Here is an 18,202-nt window from a genome sequence, read left to right on the forward strand (position 1 = left end):
TTTCTTAACTATCCGCAAAATTTAATATTTTAGTTGACATTCATTTTAGGAAGGCAATAATGTACCACCTTCTATAAATGTTATACATTACATGTACCGAGATTTATTGATGGACTAAAGCAACTACACAATTAACATATTCTGACTTGCCCTTTCATTTATTTTTGTAATATTAATCAGTGTCCAGTTATGGACTCTGTTTCATTTCAAAGTGAACAGCCCTCCTTATTATGTGTGCAGCTTACTTGTGGTACTGTACTATCCCTTGTTTTTGCTTATGGAAGACAATTCTCTACTTAATCAGAGGCTTTATGTGTTTATCACTGTATACGATAATGCTTAGGAAAAATACAATATATATATGTATGGATTAAAGAAATAGCTTTTCAATACTGTATATACAGTGCTGTAGAGGGGTCCCCAGGTTATGAACGGGTTCCATTCTTCAGGATGTTCTTAAGTCGGATTTGTACGTAAGTCGGAACACATGCTATGTGCATACCTTATACTTAAAGAACTATGTTTAAAATCCCACTATATCATAGCCTAAGTCCTTATATACGTACATCTCAAATCACTTAATTTAAGACAGAAGAAGAAATATAATGACAAAATACAGCAAATGAAAGCAAAAAATAAGTCATCAGGTAAAAAAATACAGAGTACTGTAAATTTAAAGTTTAACCCCGTTCGCACCAGTGGGCATTTGTAAGTCGGACGTTCATAAGTTGGGGACCCCCTTTATTACTATACTGTACTGTACTGTACTGTACTTTAGCTAATGGCTTCATAATGTATTTAAAATCTTTCAACTAATAATTACACAGCATTATATTTAAGTTAGAGAGTGGTCTTGTTATTACAGTATTATTCTTTATTAGCACCCACACATTATGTTTATGTTAACATTAGCAGTTCAGTGGTGCATAATTGATGTTGCTTTTGTAGGCTTTTTTGCGACTGGGGAAAGAATTACTAGATGTAGCCACTAAGATGATTGTTCCACATAATATATTGGAAACATTGTGTTTACAAGTTAAAATATGAGCATCTTTGTAAAATACATGGTAATAGAGAATTAATCCCCTATAGAATTGCTTCTCTTTCAAAGTTAGGTATAGAAAGCACATTAGAAGATCACAAGCCTTCTGTTTCTTTGTTTTATTAAAGAGACAATGAAATGTGGACATGTAGTTCAAATTAGAATCGTTTTTCCTTGGCACTTGAAAATTTAGAGGTGGTTCTTCAGCTGCTTTAATATTAAATAGTAATTATCTATTGTCCACATTTCATCCCCTTCCTTAAGCAGGTCTGAATTCTGGAACTGCAATTCATCCTTTTTATGCACTAAAGCTAGTGAAACTGCATGCAGGATTGCAGGTGTCAACAAATGGAATCTCATTTTTTTGTTCTCACTTAAATGCTTCAGAATCATATACCTGTAAGTGCTAATATAGAATTCGTACTTCAGTCAACTAGCACTCTCTGTGGTACCCCAAGCATGACTGGAAGTGTGTTTTCCAGGTATGGAGATTGCCAACGGGAGTGGAATGGGTAAGCGGTGACCCCCGTAGTGTGCGTAGCGTGCTGTCCCTCTTGGATTGGTTTGTCAGTCCCTGGCTCTTTGCTCACATTGCCTTCTCTCAAGATTAAGATGCTCTGCTAGAGTCCACTTTTAAAGCTGGAAATCTTAAACTTTCTTGTGAAGTCAGTTTTTGCTGCCTGCAGATTACCTCATACTTCTGGCCTATCATTAAAGTACAGAACAGTAATGGGACATGTTTTCCTGAAGCATAAAATTGTTGGCTCATGAATGTGACGCTGCATGAAAAATAAAACTTTTAACTTTTATTTTGCAGTATCGTACAGTTACAGTACAGTATATGGTTTATTATTGTGATGGAGGACTATTTTGTTAATATGTTTTGGTTTACCTAGTAAGTAGTAACTTTTAAAGAGACAATAATGTCTTCTATATTACCTGATGAAAATACAGTACATGTACAGTGGAGAAAACTTTTTACATTGCTACAGAGAAATATAAAAGAATGAAAAGATATTTAAAATATTTACACGTTTTTGTAAATATTAGTAACTTAAACTTGTATTTCATTCATTAAAAATTTGGTATAAAATGTTCCAAAAAATTTTATTTCAGGATTATTAACTGAATCCTAAATATTGACTGTGAAGATATGAAAGCCAGAAAGTATGAAGTCCTGCTTTACTGTAGTGTGAGATAATTTATTTAATTAATACAGTAGTTAGATTTTTAATTATTAGACAGTGGCCTGCAGTGTTGTAGGATTTGACAAATAAGTAGATATTGCTTAAATAATTAAGAAAAAAATATACAGTAGTCATATGAGTTGATATGTGTAGCAACTGTTGTCTCAAGTGATAATGAGAAGCTCTCAGAGTAATGGGTGTTATTAATATTACACTACCAACACCAGCAAATAACTGTCCCAGGTAAGGTGAATTATATTGCTTCAACCGTGTTGTAAGTTTTCAAGGCTCTAAAATGATTAGAAGATATTTACTGGAATTGCGGTAAATATACAGTACTGTACTGTATAACTACCTAAGTCTTAAAAAACTCTAAACCTATGGCAGGCTTATGTTAACTGGTACTGCATTCTGTTGCAAGAGTATCCTGTTTGTAAAAAAGGTTATTGCTTTATTGTGTTGCAAGAATTGGCCAAGCATGTATTAACTGGGATTCATTATGAATATTAGAAGTACAGTAGATTACAACTGCCTTGTTGCTGGAAAATCTAGGGTTTTGCTCATTACCTTGAGTAAAATGATAATGTATTCATTCATATATGCATTCGAGCAAATCCTTCTATGGGAGGTAAGACGTGGTTGGTGTGTGTGTGCTCCTGGCTTAACCTGCCCTTAATAACCCTCCAGTATTTGTTTAATCCACCTGCTTGACTCGTCATCATAACCCTTAGCTCTCTTGAAATTAGCAGCTGTGTCTGTGCTTGGTGGTAATTGTACTACTATACTAAGTTTGCTTTATATCCCCTTGCTTGTTTGTATATGTAGTGTATCCCAAGACCTGTTTGTGATGTACTTGGTGTGCCTACTGGTGGCTCATCTTGTGCTTGATCCCATTTAATTTAAAGCATAAGATTAAATTAGTTTTCTTGTGTATCTTAATTTGTTCATCAGTAGTGTTAATCACTTACACATTCATATTATTAATTTTTTTATTAGAAACTTACAGGTACAGTATACTGGATGTTTAACAAGTGTTATGCATGCTATTGATTTGGGATCCTGTTGAACATTTACATAATAAAGTACTGTACTGTATAATTTTCATATACCTACAGCTTTTATTGACATCTTTTAGGGAGATGTTTATTAGTGAATTACACTTTCACTTATACATTTATGATTTTTGGAAGTTTTCAGTGATAATACTGTATTACTGTAGTATTTTTAACAGATGAAATTAACTTTGAAACAGTAGAGTGTAATATTTGTCTGTTTAACTTTATGTACAGTATATATATATACAGTATATATATATATTCTTTCTTACAATTTACAAGAACTTCCTTAAGACATATAAAATGCATATCATAGAGAGAAAGATGCAGATTCTTTTACCATGTAATAACATTAACAGTTTTACAACAAAATATTTAATCAATAATTTTTTTTCAGGTACAGGCAATACCAACACAGATGGAACCTACAAGCCATCATTCCTCACTGACCAGGAGCTGAAACACTTAATACTGGAAGCTGCTGATGGGTTCCTCTTCGTAGTGGCGTGTGACAATGGGAGAATTATTTATGCATCAGACTCTGTCACTCCCGTTCTCAATCAGCCTCAGGTAAGTGACTCGAGGAATAAATATGACTAAAACTTAAACACTGAATCAATTATTTATTTTTATTTTATGAGATGTCTCAATGGAAATTTTATACAGTACATTATAAGGTTTCCTTTCCATAGTACTGTACTACTGTACTGTGCTGTAATATTAGTACAGATAGTAGTAGTAGTGGAGTAATAGCCCCTTTTTGCATTATACTGTAATGTTTTTACACAGAATTTCATAATAGACATCTTTCTTTATATCTATGTGTCATAAACTGTGACACCAAATCAGTACATGTATACTGTACAGTACATTACATCGATGTTCCATGAGACCAGTGTACTACGACATACTGTAAATGCAGAAAATTATGTACACCTACAAATCTTCAAAATATAGTCACATTAAAATAACCAGGCTAATATAACACACACTATTAACAAACAGTGATACGAATTTCATTAAATAAGGCAGGTAACGTAACAACATCAGGTTGCAGGATTTGTTACAAGTACAAAAAAAAATGTGAACAGTTACTCTATACAGCATATATGCTGCTTAAATTTACCATAAACTAATATGATACCCGCCTATGTATATATTAAAAAAAACCTCAATAGCAGGTAAGCACAACAAAATAAATTGTCTACGGTACATTCATATAAAAACTTTACTCAGGTATGTTTCATCAGAAACTATTACCTGATTAGGGTGACAGTTTTTCAGGATTAAAAAGCAAACACTGTTTTATTCCTACTTACCAGTATTTTGAGTTTAATGGCTTTGTTATTTATAATCAGCCATCATATTGGATTTTGTTTTTTGTTTTTTAGTACTGTAGTTACCTATTGATTTATTGTTGAAAATTATAAGTTGTGAGAGAATATGAACGTGTCAAAGGGGTAACTCTGCGTGATAATCATTAGCAAAATTCTGATGTTCAACAATTACTCCTAGACCTGTTTAATATTGAAATGTGTTCCTTAGGCAAATTCACATGCATGGTAGGCTAGCTAGAGACCCAAATAACTTTGAATTATCTTTCATATGAAGGCGGGAAAAATTTTAACAACGCTTGTGGAAATCGTCCTTAAAGAGTTAATTCCAGTAGAGAACACCAGACCTTCACCTTCTGGACAGTTGCAGATTATTCTCTGTAAGGTTGGAGTAAGAGATCTTCTTCACCACTTCAGGAACACTCCCACAACATTAGCCAATGGTGTACAGTATGCTCTTTGTTTTCCTATACACAGAGTGACTGGTTTGGTTCAAGTGTATATGAACATGTACATCCAGAAGATGTAGAGAAAGTCCGAGAACAGCTGAGCACACAGGAACCTGCAAATCAAGGACGCATATTGGATCTCAAAACTGGCACTGTCAAGAAAGAGGGTCATCAGTGTAAGTAAACCACTTATCATGATATAAATTAGTGTTGTAGGCACTTAATGTGAGGATCTTATATGTATATTTTCTTCTCTCTGCAGTCCATATTTTTCTGCTTTGAGAAAAAATTAACTAAAATATATCTTCTAGAAACATAAGGCAAGTCTTGAAGTAGCTAATTTTGAGAATCTTTGGAACTGAGGGCAACAGACTATTTGTACCTGTGCCCAGAGGGTATTACAGCTTAGAGTTTGTGCTGCATCATCAAAGGACAATACCTGCTAAGTTGCACTGCATTGTTTTAGGTAGCAGAATGTGAACATGTCATTTTGAGTCTCCAAAGAGGAATACAGTACGAGGATACCGGTATGCATTTTGTCGAATATTTGATGCTGTGATGCTGTAAGACGAGTGAGTGACCCTAAGGGTCTTTGTTGGGTTACATATTCCTTGGTCAAACAAACCAGGGTGTGTGTACAAGCTCAAGGCAGCCATTTTGAGCAGTTATTATACCAGCAGAGACAGTACTAAGCAACACTGTAACCTCTGTACAATTTCAAAACATGTTACAATTAGCAACCTCTTATTGATCAAATCATCGTTTCTTATTTTTACATCTACCCATATTTCCGTAACCATTGAGAATCAGACCCATGTTCATAAAACATATCTGAAGGGTACTGATCCTAGGAATTGGCTGTTGATTTTTTTTTTTTAATTTTCTGTACAGTAGTCGTGATACACCCTGTACAGTAATATTGAAAAAGAAAGTTTAGTCATTAATTGCACTATACTGTACAGTACTTGTACAATATTGAAGCACAATGTACATAAATTATTTACACAAAATTTTTCTTTTTTTTTGCTTTAAAAGTTTGTAATTGCTAGCATGTATCACAAGTATACCAGCTGTGAATTGATATTTGCTACCTCCTTAGGGAGCAAAATATTTGTTTATTATTTGCAAATAGTGTTGTTCCAAGTTTGCTTAAACTGGGTAACACTGTCTGTGCTATACAAGGATGGTATCATTGTCTAGGACTAATTTTCACTATATAAACTTTATAAACTTGTCTAATCATAGATTGTTATAGGAAGCTAATGTTTGTTACCTGCAAAGTTTTTGTTCTGTTACATATTTTACTCTGAATATTGATCAATTACAATCTTTTACAGCATCAATGAGATTGTGCATGGGCTCCAGAAGAGGGTTTATTTGTCGGATGAAGGTAGGCACAGTTACTCCAGAGAATATGAATTCTGGTCATTTGAACAGACTACGACAAAGAAATTCCTTAGGTCCTGCCACTGATGGCCACAATTATGCTGTTGTCCATTGTACAGGGTATATCAAGAATTGGCCCCCAACTGGAGTTCAAGTAAGTTTTATGTCTGCTGTACCACATAGAATTTATTTAACTGTCCAGTAAATTACTGACATTTTTGTGTGTGTGTGTGTGTGTGTTTTTATTTGGGTATGCTATTTACCTCTAATTTTAAATCTTCTTTGTGTTTGAGAGTTTAAATCTGTATAATTTCTTATCCAAATAACATCTCAAAAATTTTAACATCACAAAAATTTTAATTACTTTGCAATGATAATTACTCACCATCTATCGTTTTTCAATGTCACTTTCTTGGTGTTTATGTGTTATTCTGGATGTACTTAAGCCTCTGTGGTTTAATGTGGATTACATTTACAAAAAAAAATCACTCACATGGTAAGAATCATTTGTGGGAAAACAGTTTTATAAGTAGAAATAAGCTGTTCGACACATAAGATGTATAATACTGACTGCTTGATAGTGTACTGTAGTTGAGCAAACATGCTGATTACCTCAACAAATACACCAGATGATAAGATGATTAGTAACAAGTATGATTAAGGTAAATTGTGGATAGATAAATGGACATGTGTAATTTAAATAACTAAGCTGTTATTTAATAAAAAGTATTGTAAATGAAGTATGACATGAGCACCCTTATACAGTACGGGGTAGTGTGAAAAAGACTCATATTTAACCCTCGAGGAGAGTAATGGTAATTATCTGAAATAATACATCAACATTCTTACATTTATTATGATACTTTCTGGTACAGATGGAGCGTGGTGAAGAAGAAGCACATGGTTCAACACATTGCTGTTTAGTGGCAATTGGTCGTCTTCAGGTTACCTCAACACCTAATACATCAGACCTCATGGGATCAAACTCACAAAATGGTTCGTAAAATATATATTCACTACATGTTAAGAATGTAGGGTATTGGAGGAAAGTAAATAATGCAGTAAAAGAATTAATATAGAATGATGGTTGGAAGTGAAGTTAAATTTTGCTCTACATGTATTACGAGTGATCAATAGAATCAATAAAAGTCTTGGAAGTACTGATGGGGAAATCAATTACAATTAGTACACACGAGGTATCATTAACACAACATTATGATCATCATTTATCATCAACATTTTAGAGTCTTTTCCATGCTAGCATGGGTGAATTGTGATTACTTTATGGTAGTTGTTGGGTAAAACCACTGCCTGTAACCCCATGGGTGTCAGCTGTGAAAAATGCAGCAAAGTCAACAGGAGGTACAGTATTGTATAGAAGGAGATTAATCATCCAGAAAGCTATGGTGTATTTGCTTGATGAAAGAGCTTGGTGTTTTAATGTACAGTACAGTATACAAATGAACGTGCTGATGGATGATGTGAGGTCATATGAAATGACAAGTATAAACCAAATATTTATATTTGGACCATGTTGTTAAGGGATAATGCCATAGTTCATAACATATATTACCTCTATTAGAAAATGAATAACAGAGAATGATGAAACAGTTGGTATTGTTCTTGATTCTGATGATCCTGAATCATGCTGGAAAAGGCTTACAAGAGGGGGTAGGGAGACCAAACGTGTGTTGCTTGTGTTTTTCATCATAAATGTTTTTAACCTGTGTATTGTTAGCTTGATTATGAATAATGAACTAGCTTATATATTATATTACTTTTCTTTAACAGAATTCATATCCCGCCACGCAATGGATGGAAAGTTCACCTTTGTTGACCAACGTGTGATGACAGTGTTGGGGTATTCCCCTCAGGAACTACTAGCTAAGCCTTGCTTTGAGTTTTTCCATCCTGAAGACCAGACACATATGAAAGAAAGTTTTGACCAAGGTGAGATATCTGTAAATTCAATTACAGGCAAATCTACAAGAATGAGTGGTTGATTTAAGGTCCAATGAGTATTTAAATCAGTAGGATTCAGAAGCTTTGAATAGAATATCCATTTATTGCTATTAAAATAAACAAAAAGAGTTTTTCTAGTAGAATTCTAGTGGAACTGCTTCAACCCTGAACCATCTGAGTGAGAAATGCTATGTGAAGTGTAAAATATTGTGTACAATTTTTCACCTGTGTATCCAGCCATTAATTCTATCAGGGTAATATAGGTCTTACAACCTATTGTCTAATAATCCAAAAATGATTACGAAAACTGAGCAGCATGCATAACTTCATGAAACTTATCCATTATTGATTTTCCTCAGTGTTAAAGCTGAAAGGACAGGTGATGTCTGTCATGTACCGTTTCCGAGGAAAGAACCGTGAATGGGTGTGGCTGCGAACGTCTGCATTCGCCTTCCTCAACCCGTACACAGACGACATTGAGTACATTGTTTGTACAAATACTGCTGCCAAGTAAGATATTCACAGTGTACTGTATTATAGTTTTTGTTCATATGGTTAGCAAAAGTGCACTTGTTATTTTATAGGCTTTCTTTTCTAATCAAAACCAAAGTGAAGAGTTGAATAGTGTTGATCACTTCACTGTGTCAAAGTATTGTGTGTTTGGACAGTACAGAATTTATTTTAGAGTAATTTGAAGTAGATATTTTAAGTTTTTACGGTTTTTCTGGAATGAAAGTCATTTGTAAATTGATCAGGCCTGTAGTCTCCAATTGTGCACAATATATAGTCATCATTGTAATCACTGGATTAATGCACATTCAGCTTTCAAGTTATTTTGGCCTTTTTTGTAATAAATTTTTGTGTCTTAGAGGTTTTTGTGAGGTACATGCACTGTTCCCTTTCATTATGTTACATAATTGAGATTAACAGACTCAAATACTGATTCTTAATCAAGTTATACCAGATCACAGTTGGAAAACATCTGTATAATGTGTAGTTTATGAAATAAAAAATGATAAATAGCATAATTTCTATAAGAAAAAAGTAAAAGGAAAAAAAAATTAAATAAAAAGGTGTTTAATGCAGTATCTTAAGAGAACAGTGGTAACCATTAATCATTAACAAATTATAATTTTATTCTTTCAGGACTGTACAAGGTGGAAGTGAAATGAGTGGTAATGCCTCTGAACAACAGGAAGTTAGTTCTTTAAGCAATCAGTACGCGACACACCAGCCCGGTCTAGAGTATTCTTTGCAACGACAACGTGACCTGTACCCACACATGATCCAGTCACACATCCACAGTAAGTAACATCATATAATCAGTCCTTGGGATAGTTTTCAGTTTCAATGCTTAAGTCTTCCAGGGTTTATTATTAATTGAGGATATAGACTTGTATCCTTGCAGTTTTATGCACCAAAATTCTGAATATCTGAGGACTTCTAACTTTCTGTAATCAGGAATCTTGGGTAGATTCTTTTATGGGTATCAGAAGGTGCTAGATTTTTCTGCTTTGAATTCTCAAGATTGAACTAAATAATTTTCATTTTTTATATCACTTGAATGGTGTGACTCATTACAAATTGTCTTTGATTCCCATTTTACAGATTCTGGGCGACCAAGTAGTACCCAAGGGGTGTACAGCAGCTATGAAGCAGGTGCCTCACCCCTAGGCAGTTATTCTCCCAGCACTCCACAGGCCACACCCCTTACAACACAAGCATCATCCAGTATCTCACGGATCACCAAGTCCTCTTCCCCACCAACCACTGCACATCCCACAACGTGGTCTAATCCACATATCAGACAGGTACAGCTTTTTTTACCCTTAGCAGGCTGTTTTAATTTTCTTAAACAGTATTTGTTATTCAAAGTCTCTTTCACCAGTGTTTTGATTTATAAGTTTTAAGCTGTAGGCAACAAGTTGCTACGTGTGCATGTAGCTGTAACATTAACATCATCGGCTTTAAAGATTACCCGGCATACAGTACAATGATTCTGTGAGAATACTATTCAGAGGAGGTTCAATTAACAGAGTTTTGTAAGGTGTTTAAAATAGTAATGAATATATTGTGTGCACTTCAGTGTGGATACTTCCATTATACAGTAGTTATTTAATAATCTGATTTCTGTATTTCTAGGCTGAAGGATACAGCTATCCAAGTAGCATGAGTCCATCACGATCTCCGTCTACCCCTTCCTATACATCACTAAGCTCTTCGAGTCGTTCCCTGCCTTCATATACCTCGGCTGCTGCATCAGGTAAACTTAATCCGTTAAATGAAGATAAAAGTACAGTACTGTATTATAGTACTTTTAGATTTGTTGTGGAGTTTTTATAACACCTTTAGACTTTCTTCCACCACAGAACTTGAGTTGACACCAATGCTCCTTTTATTTGCTTGACACTGAACATTAATGAATCTGAAGTATAATTCCTGAATCATGTTTTAGACTATAATATCAGTCTTGAATGGGCCTGATATCGCTCTGGATAAAACTGCCCTCACACCATAGAACAGCACAAAGTTCCTCCCATGTACTAATTCTTTCCTGAAGTTTAGAATCAAGTCATTAATCAAAATACTGTACTTATTATATGGATTTGGAATTTTTTTGTTTTTGGAATTTGGGCATATTGGGCTTAGACCCCTCTGGGTGACCTACCACTCACCCAGTGGAATCCAGGCCAAAGTTTATCAAATGCATTTATTTTAATTTTTTTTTTAAGCATTTAACTACATATTGAGACACAGCCTATAACTAAATGTGTAACCTAGTAAAATTATATCATAGCCCCTATACAGTGTACCCTATACCAGGATATCAATTAAATAAATCTGTGCAGCTGATTTATAGAAGTAGATACAGCAGCACACCGGTTGTTTACAAATGACAGGATATTTAATTATACATTAAATTTGTCTAATGTTTAATTTTTTAGAGAAGCATTAGACTTTTTAATACCATATGATTCTTTAAATATGTTTTAAAGGATTAATGAATAAATATCAAAAGAATACAGTTTATCAACTGATGGAAATGCACTGGTGGTTTTCCTTGCTCTCACTAGATGGCAGGATGGGTGTGTGAGTCATCTACAAAGCCTCAGAGGCCAAGCACTACGCTGTGATTCAAACACGACACAAGTCACATTAAGTCTGAACAGCTGTAGTCCAGGAAGCAGCTTGTTAAAAAGTGTTTTGGAATGATGAAATTGGTATGAAACACGAGGGACTATATATACAGTATTTCATTTTTAGTCCATATATGTTCAAGTCCGCGTGTTATATGGACTAAAAATGAAATATATATGGTACCTCGTGTTTCATACCAGCTGGATTCGGTAAAATGCTACTCCCACCACATAGTGGAACGGGCAATCCCCATTGGGAGGTTCACGGCGTCATCAGCTCAATGAACAGGCTTTGTGTTTTGTGTGAAATATAACATTGTCTAGGATTGCTTTTAGTGTCCTTGTGGCATGGTTGATAGCGTTCCCTGGTCACACGTATTAGGTCGAGGGTTCGAGTCACACGTAGTCAGGTCAGAGGGTAAGCTGTAACCAGGTGAGAAGGTTGGGTCAGCTTACCCTCTGACCTGACTACCAATTGCTGCGGTGCTTTTTGAAGATTGGTATGGTCATTACCTAATACCTGACCATTGTGGACTTGATCTCACCCTCCTCTGTATATATATACCTTGTTTTGTACTTCTCCTTAGTCTGTACTCACCCCTGAAGATGTGAATTACACGAAAGTGCTTGGGAACTTCGTGTTTTCTTCTTTCCTTGTGGTTATCAGCATATACCTGGATCACGCACACCCACAGTGATTTACTTGCATATATATATATTTATTTATTTTTCTACATTATACAGTAAATTAAATATTTTTTTGCAGGTATGTGGCAGTATGGCAGCCTAGGTGCAGAAGGAGCAAGTGTAGGCCCATCCACCAGCTCAGTTCACCCAGGTTCTGGCGCAAGTCACCAAGGTGGAGGTGCACCAGGAGCGCAGCCAGAACTCACTGATATGTTGCAAATCCTTGATCAATCTGGCACTGCTAACTTTGATGACCTCAACATGTTCAATACAAACTTTGAATGAAAGGAATTGCTATTTGTGTTGAATCCTAGGATGAATCCTAGAATGGCTTGTAATCATTGAAGAACTTGGGTAGTACTGAAGTGTATAGGGCAAGTGTTGGTATCCACCATCTCAAAGTTTTTAGTTATATCTCAGCAAGTGCCTCTATGACAGTTTTATGAGATTTACTGATTATCAGTTATTGATTTTATATGTAGTAACCTTCTTGTTGAGGGTATAATGATAAATTGTTTGTAATCAGTAAAAAAGTTCAAATAATGTTGGATACTGAAGCTTGCCTGTCCGAGTTGCTTTTTGAGAAGCCGTTGTGAGCGGTATGATATCCAATTTATCAGGAAAATTGGTTGTCCGAGTTGGAAACTTAGGTGCTGGATAATGGAAATGTATACTGACAGGTCATAACCCTCACATACTGTATAACGGATGCATCATGTTCAGTACATTGTATCATATTATTAGGACATTAAACTTCTTTCTTTTTTGTATTAATTTCCAAAAAAGTTTCCTTTATATGTGGTATTTTTTAAAGCAGTATATCAATTAAAAATCCAGCATTTATTGCATATACAGTATTACCATATATAGTGCAACATTTGGGATATATTTGTTGTAAAATAATGTTTCAATTGTTGTGCTGATGATCAAATTGCAGTCTGCAATTAGAATTTTTGTTTGCTGGTAATCAAAGTGTTTCGTCCTTTATAGTTATTACTCTTACATGATCCCTCAAAGGGAACTGATGATTGAATTATTTTTTCATGCTATACTTTTATCCTAAGAATTTTTACCACACTGTATATTTATGCACATTTAGAAAGCTAGAGCTCAGGCACATGTCCAGGAATGTTAAGCATTTAATGAAGAAAATGTAAGTGTCTCAATTTTTACATGAGCTAATGCAAGTTTTGTGGAGAAGTTAGCAGTATGATGTGAGTGCTCATTGAAATTTTTCTTCTATTGAAATGGGGTCTTCTGAATCATTAAGTAATACATTTCATTCATCAGTCCTCCTCAGGCACCAGGCAGGTCATTCATGTTATTGTAAAAATTAGTCACTGTTGAATTAAACGTTATTTAGTTGAAGATGAATTTGTTGATGAAGTTAACCTGCCTATGTGTGTCAGGTCATGAGGAAGACATTAGGGTGGTTAGGGACTTACTAATTGTTATTTTGTATACTTTTACATAACTGAACCTGGGTTTTGGGCGCTAACATGTCTTCATTATGAGATGGTAAACTGGAATATAAATGATCTTTTCATAATTGTAGTTCAGGTGTCTAATAATACACTATGTTAGGTAGATTTTGTGACTGTAAATTTGTGTTTCTCAGTACTTTGAAGGTTGAATAACCATTATCAAGTTATTCTCTTCTTTTCACGGTTTTCCAAGCTTTTATGTTGTTGATTGCTTGGTTTGTACAATGACTGTGTAATATATATATATTTTGTCCTCTTATGATGTCAGTACAAGGTATCTCAGTGCTCTGAGAAAAAGTTTTGCACGGCTGGTGCCCTCACACCACTATTTAATTTTTGGACATATCATTCATAGTTAGAGGGAAAAACTTGGCTTTTGGCCCAGTTCACCACTGCCCAGAGACACACAGAAAAAACAACTTTGAAAGTTTCCATTCTAAAATTATTGTGCATTTGGTAGATACGTTCTGTATTTACATACATTGCTCATTTGTATTGGTAAGAACATTCATTACAGTGTTAAACCTGTCTCTGTGGGTCTATTTTTGTGTACAGTCAGCAACAGGTGTTGTAGTTCATGATCAAACTCGGCTCATTGTGAAGGCTAGTCTTAACTTTGGTTAATATTTGGAACGGCTTATTGAATTCTGCTGAAATGCATTAGTGACATCAGTTGACTATTACCTTTGATACATTTTGAACGATAATCTTACTGTTCTAATTTATTATTTAATTTAAATAGTAGTACACACACACACTGAAATTTTTTCCTTTTATCAGTTGTCGTTCATACACATATTCTAATTGCTGTACAAGAAGTATTCTGTTGTGGAACTCTTCACAACAAGGCCCCAAATCTGATCACACAATGATTTACCTAAGTTGGCAGCATGTCCTTCACCAAGAATTAGTTCTCTCTCACTTCAAGTGCCTCCAGCACCCCATCCTTCCATATCTTTCTTGATCTTTCCCCTCTCTCCCCTGCCATCCACCTTTGAATTATAAGCCTTTTTTTTTATTAGTCTTACAATTTCAGGCTTCTCATTATGTCCACACTACCCATGCTACCTGAGATCTACTCTGTCCAGTATTATTTTTACTTGCACGCATCTTTATATCTGTATTTCTTATTTTTTTAATGTTAATAACTTCATATATTATTCTCAAGCACATCACTTGTCACTTCAAATATGTTTCTTCTTTTATTCACAGTCCATGCTCCCCACCTATATATTAATAATGACCAGGGAACCAATAACATACTGAAACACCCTTCTCTAATTATGCCTACACTCCAAATCAGACCCAACACAGTACATAACAATTAATGATATTGGTATTAATTTGACATTGTATGACATGCCTCTCTTCATGAACAGTTCAGTAAGTTTTACTTGTTTTTAATCCAGAACACTTCATTAAGCCATAAACTTTGAGATGGAGAAGCATATGTAAATTTCCTTGTTTCTGTTTATAAATTGCAGTTATACTGTAGTGTGTGGTCAAAGTTAACTTGTGCTGCAGTCTTGACATGCTAATGTGAAAAACAGATTATTAAGTTACTATTGGTGATGTTTTGGAGTTAAGATAAGGGTTTACTTGATAGCAAGATACTGTGAGGAAAGGATTAAAAAAGGCTATTAAATGGAAGTAAGATTTTAATACGTTTTATGGTTTCATTGTCAAACTGAATTTATTGTGCTGTAATTGAAGTTGTCCTCACCTTAGAGTTGGTCTGTCCTTCAACATCTGTTGCAAATTTATATGGGCTACAAGTCAAGAAAGTATAACCTTGTTATTTGACATGTATAGATGACATTAAACACTAAGATTATTTTTTTAAAGATCAGAAAATAAATTGGCTTCAAACTCATGTCCAGATAAACAAGGTTTAACTGATGACCCTTTAGCATGTAGTTATAGGTGAATAAGACTGATTTGCTGGATGATGCAAATTTAGGTCTTTGATGTGTGTATGCAAAGGCAGGCATGACTATGTATGCTTTAGAAGAATAACTTGTGTACAATTGAAGGTTTATATATATATGGAACTCATACCTGTAAATACAAACCATGTCTGTATGCAAGTGTGAATATCATTCATTTTATTTGTATTTTTAATGAAAACTAACCAAATTTTTAGCATTGTGCTGGTATAAATGTACATTGATGTTCACCGAGTGATATGAAATAAGGAAAATCCTGGAAGAAAGTGTGAGGAAACAGAAAAAAAACTGTAGTAAAAGTGTGATGCTGTTTGTTTGAGCCAAACTTGAAAGTTAATTATGTATGTATTAATCAAGGTATTTAAATATTTTGTTAAGCCATTATTTGTGCATCAGTAAATATGAGGCACAAGTTTGAATAGCTTTTTCAGTGGCCATATTAATATAAGGGAAGACTTGTGTTGTGGATTCCTTGATCAGGCCTAGAGCGAGCCAGGGACCACACTCTCCAGGACGCTTCACCAGTGCAATATTTGCTGCAGCAGCCATGCCAGGCTAGTGGGTTGCGGCCAACTCAAGATTTTTTTTTTTTTATAATTGCATTTGAATTAGTAAATTTTTGTACAATTATAATCCAATTGAAATACACTTTAGTGTTACATCCACAGTCCAACCAGTGCACAGTTTGTAATCTTAAGGAAATTAACAAAACATGCAACCTATTTATTGTTCAGCACTTTTCTTATGCCCTTCTGTAAGTTGATGCCATTCAACACAACAGGAAATATGTGTGGGGTTTTCCCACAGTAAGGAGCCTCAAGTTATCAGTGAAACTTGATAAAAGTGTCAAAATTAAATTCATATCTACCATTGAATAACCATCTTAAGATGCTCGTTTATATAATATAAGAATGCTTATGGCATATTTTTTAAAGATGATGTAGCATTTTATATTTTATAAACCAAGTGCCTTAGGCTGGTAAGCCACAATGACTTGGTATTTGTGAAAGATTACAGTAGAGCTCACATTTCAGTTGGAATTGTCAATTTTTATGTTCAGTATACTGTATGCATAAAAAAAATGAATTAATCACTTAATTATACTTCAAATTATTTTTTAACATTTTTATTTTCAGTAGATGAACCTTAACTATGTTGGCAGGACCACATGGGATGCTCAATTACAGCTGGCTGTCTGTCAAGCTCTCCCCCCTGGTAACTTCATGGATGTCCAGAAGATTTTGATCAGATCCCTTGTGTCTTGTGGCAGCATTGCCTTTACTCCCTAATTTCAAGCTTCCCCAGTCAGAGCTTTGTTATTTAAAGCTCAACATCAAACTATCATCACTGCTTGTGAAGATGTGTTATACTTTGACACTAGATATTAGATACTTGAACAGTACATAGTTATGACCATATAAAAGTACAAGGAATTGGAAGTGATTTATCACTTCAGATGTATTTTATAAATTATTTTTATCATTTTTTGTCTAAAACTTCCTATTGACCTCAATATTTACAAACAATATTTATTTCAAAGTGATGTTACAATTGGTGGTATGCTGTAGTTAATAAATCATAAAAGAAGGGATGGTGCATCACAGTCTCTTGAGTTCATGAAGACTCCAGTGATGGGCTAACATGGTTGCAGGTTAGGTTCACCTGTTCTTGGTGTGTAAATATTGATTTTCAGTGATGTTTTGATATACAAGTGCAATGTCATATAGAACAATTATTTAAGTACATAGATTTAGCAGTATTAGTGTATGCTACCATACTTTGATAAGCTTATGTAAATTTAATGCATTTGCAACCGGAGGACAGGTGAACTCGCTGAAATATTTGTCCTGTGTGTTGACTCATTACCTAGTACTACTTCTAATAACTTACACTTATCTGACCTAAGTATGTAAATCTACTGACATATAAATAAAATTATGTCTACACATTGTGTATTTTTGTTAATGTGAACACAAATATATTTCAATTATATAATGGGAACATAAATTGTTGCATATATTCTATGGAGTTCAGAATTATATTAATTTCCTATTGTAGTAGTATCACATACCAAAAGACTACTTGGGGTTTGAGTACTGTACAGTATTTGGTTTACTTTGGTTTTTGTATGTGTAGCACCTAGTCTTTTAGTTTGGATAAAATTTTATTACCAAATTAACCCTAAAGGTCTTCAGAGTTAGGACTCAACTTGTAAGGAGACAGAATTATTCACAATTATAGGCAGTCTACGACTCACGAATACCCACGCTTGCGAATGGGATCCCATTATATCCATCGCAATAATCTGTAACTAAAATCTCATTTTTTACGTTAATCTCATTATTCTATTTTTTTTTACTTCACTTTATTTACGGAATTTACATTATTTGTTATGTATGAGATATTAATGTTGTTTTGTATGTGCAGGGTTGTGCTTTAACCTAACCTAACCTATGGAACTAACTCTGTTCCGACTTATGAACAAGGTCCAGAAACATAACGAGTGAGTAACTCCGAGACTGCCTGTATTATA

General features: G+C 34.4%; 1 protein-coding gene across 12 annotated transcripts in view; it reads left to right on the forward strand.

The window, feature by feature from the left end:
* LOC121865405 (aryl hydrocarbon receptor nuclear translocator homolog) overlaps positions 1-17,615 on the forward strand; it is a 180,664-nt gene extending 163,049 nt beyond the window's left edge. For 9 of the 12 annotated variants that reach the window (XM_042364770.1, XM_042364769.1, XM_042364771.1 and 6 more), the window contains 11 exons: positions 1,525-1,554; positions 3,682-3,854; positions 5,096-5,243; positions 6,405-6,607; positions 7,329-7,449; positions 8,245-8,403; positions 8,775-8,925; positions 9,562-9,719; positions 10,024-10,226; positions 10,558-10,678; positions 12,319-17,615. In XM_042364770.1, coding sequence (XP_042220704.1) covers positions 1,525-1,554; positions 3,682-3,854; positions 5,096-5,243; positions 6,405-6,607; positions 7,329-7,449; positions 8,245-8,403; positions 8,775-8,925; positions 9,562-9,719; positions 10,024-10,226; positions 10,558-10,678; positions 12,319-12,524 — 1,673 coding nt within the window. In that variant the 3' untranslated portion in view covers positions 12,525-17,615. The remainder of the gene's footprint in view (positions 1-1,524; positions 1,555-3,681; positions 3,855-5,095; positions 5,244-6,404; positions 6,608-7,328; positions 7,450-8,244; positions 8,404-8,774; positions 8,926-9,561; positions 9,720-10,023; positions 10,227-10,557; positions 10,679-12,318) is intronic. The other 3 variants (XM_042364766.1, XM_042364765.1, XM_042364768.1) reach the window with 1 other exon arrangement.
* Positions 17,616-18,202: the final 587 nt, after the last annotated feature.

This window comes from Homarus americanus, unplaced genomic scaffold (assembly GCF_018991925.1).
Source record: "Homarus americanus isolate GMGI-L3 unplaced genomic scaffold, GMGI_Hamer_2.0 scaffold25483, whole genome shotgun sequence".
NCBI lineage: Eukaryota > Metazoa > Arthropoda > Malacostraca > Decapoda > Nephropidae > Homarus > Homarus americanus.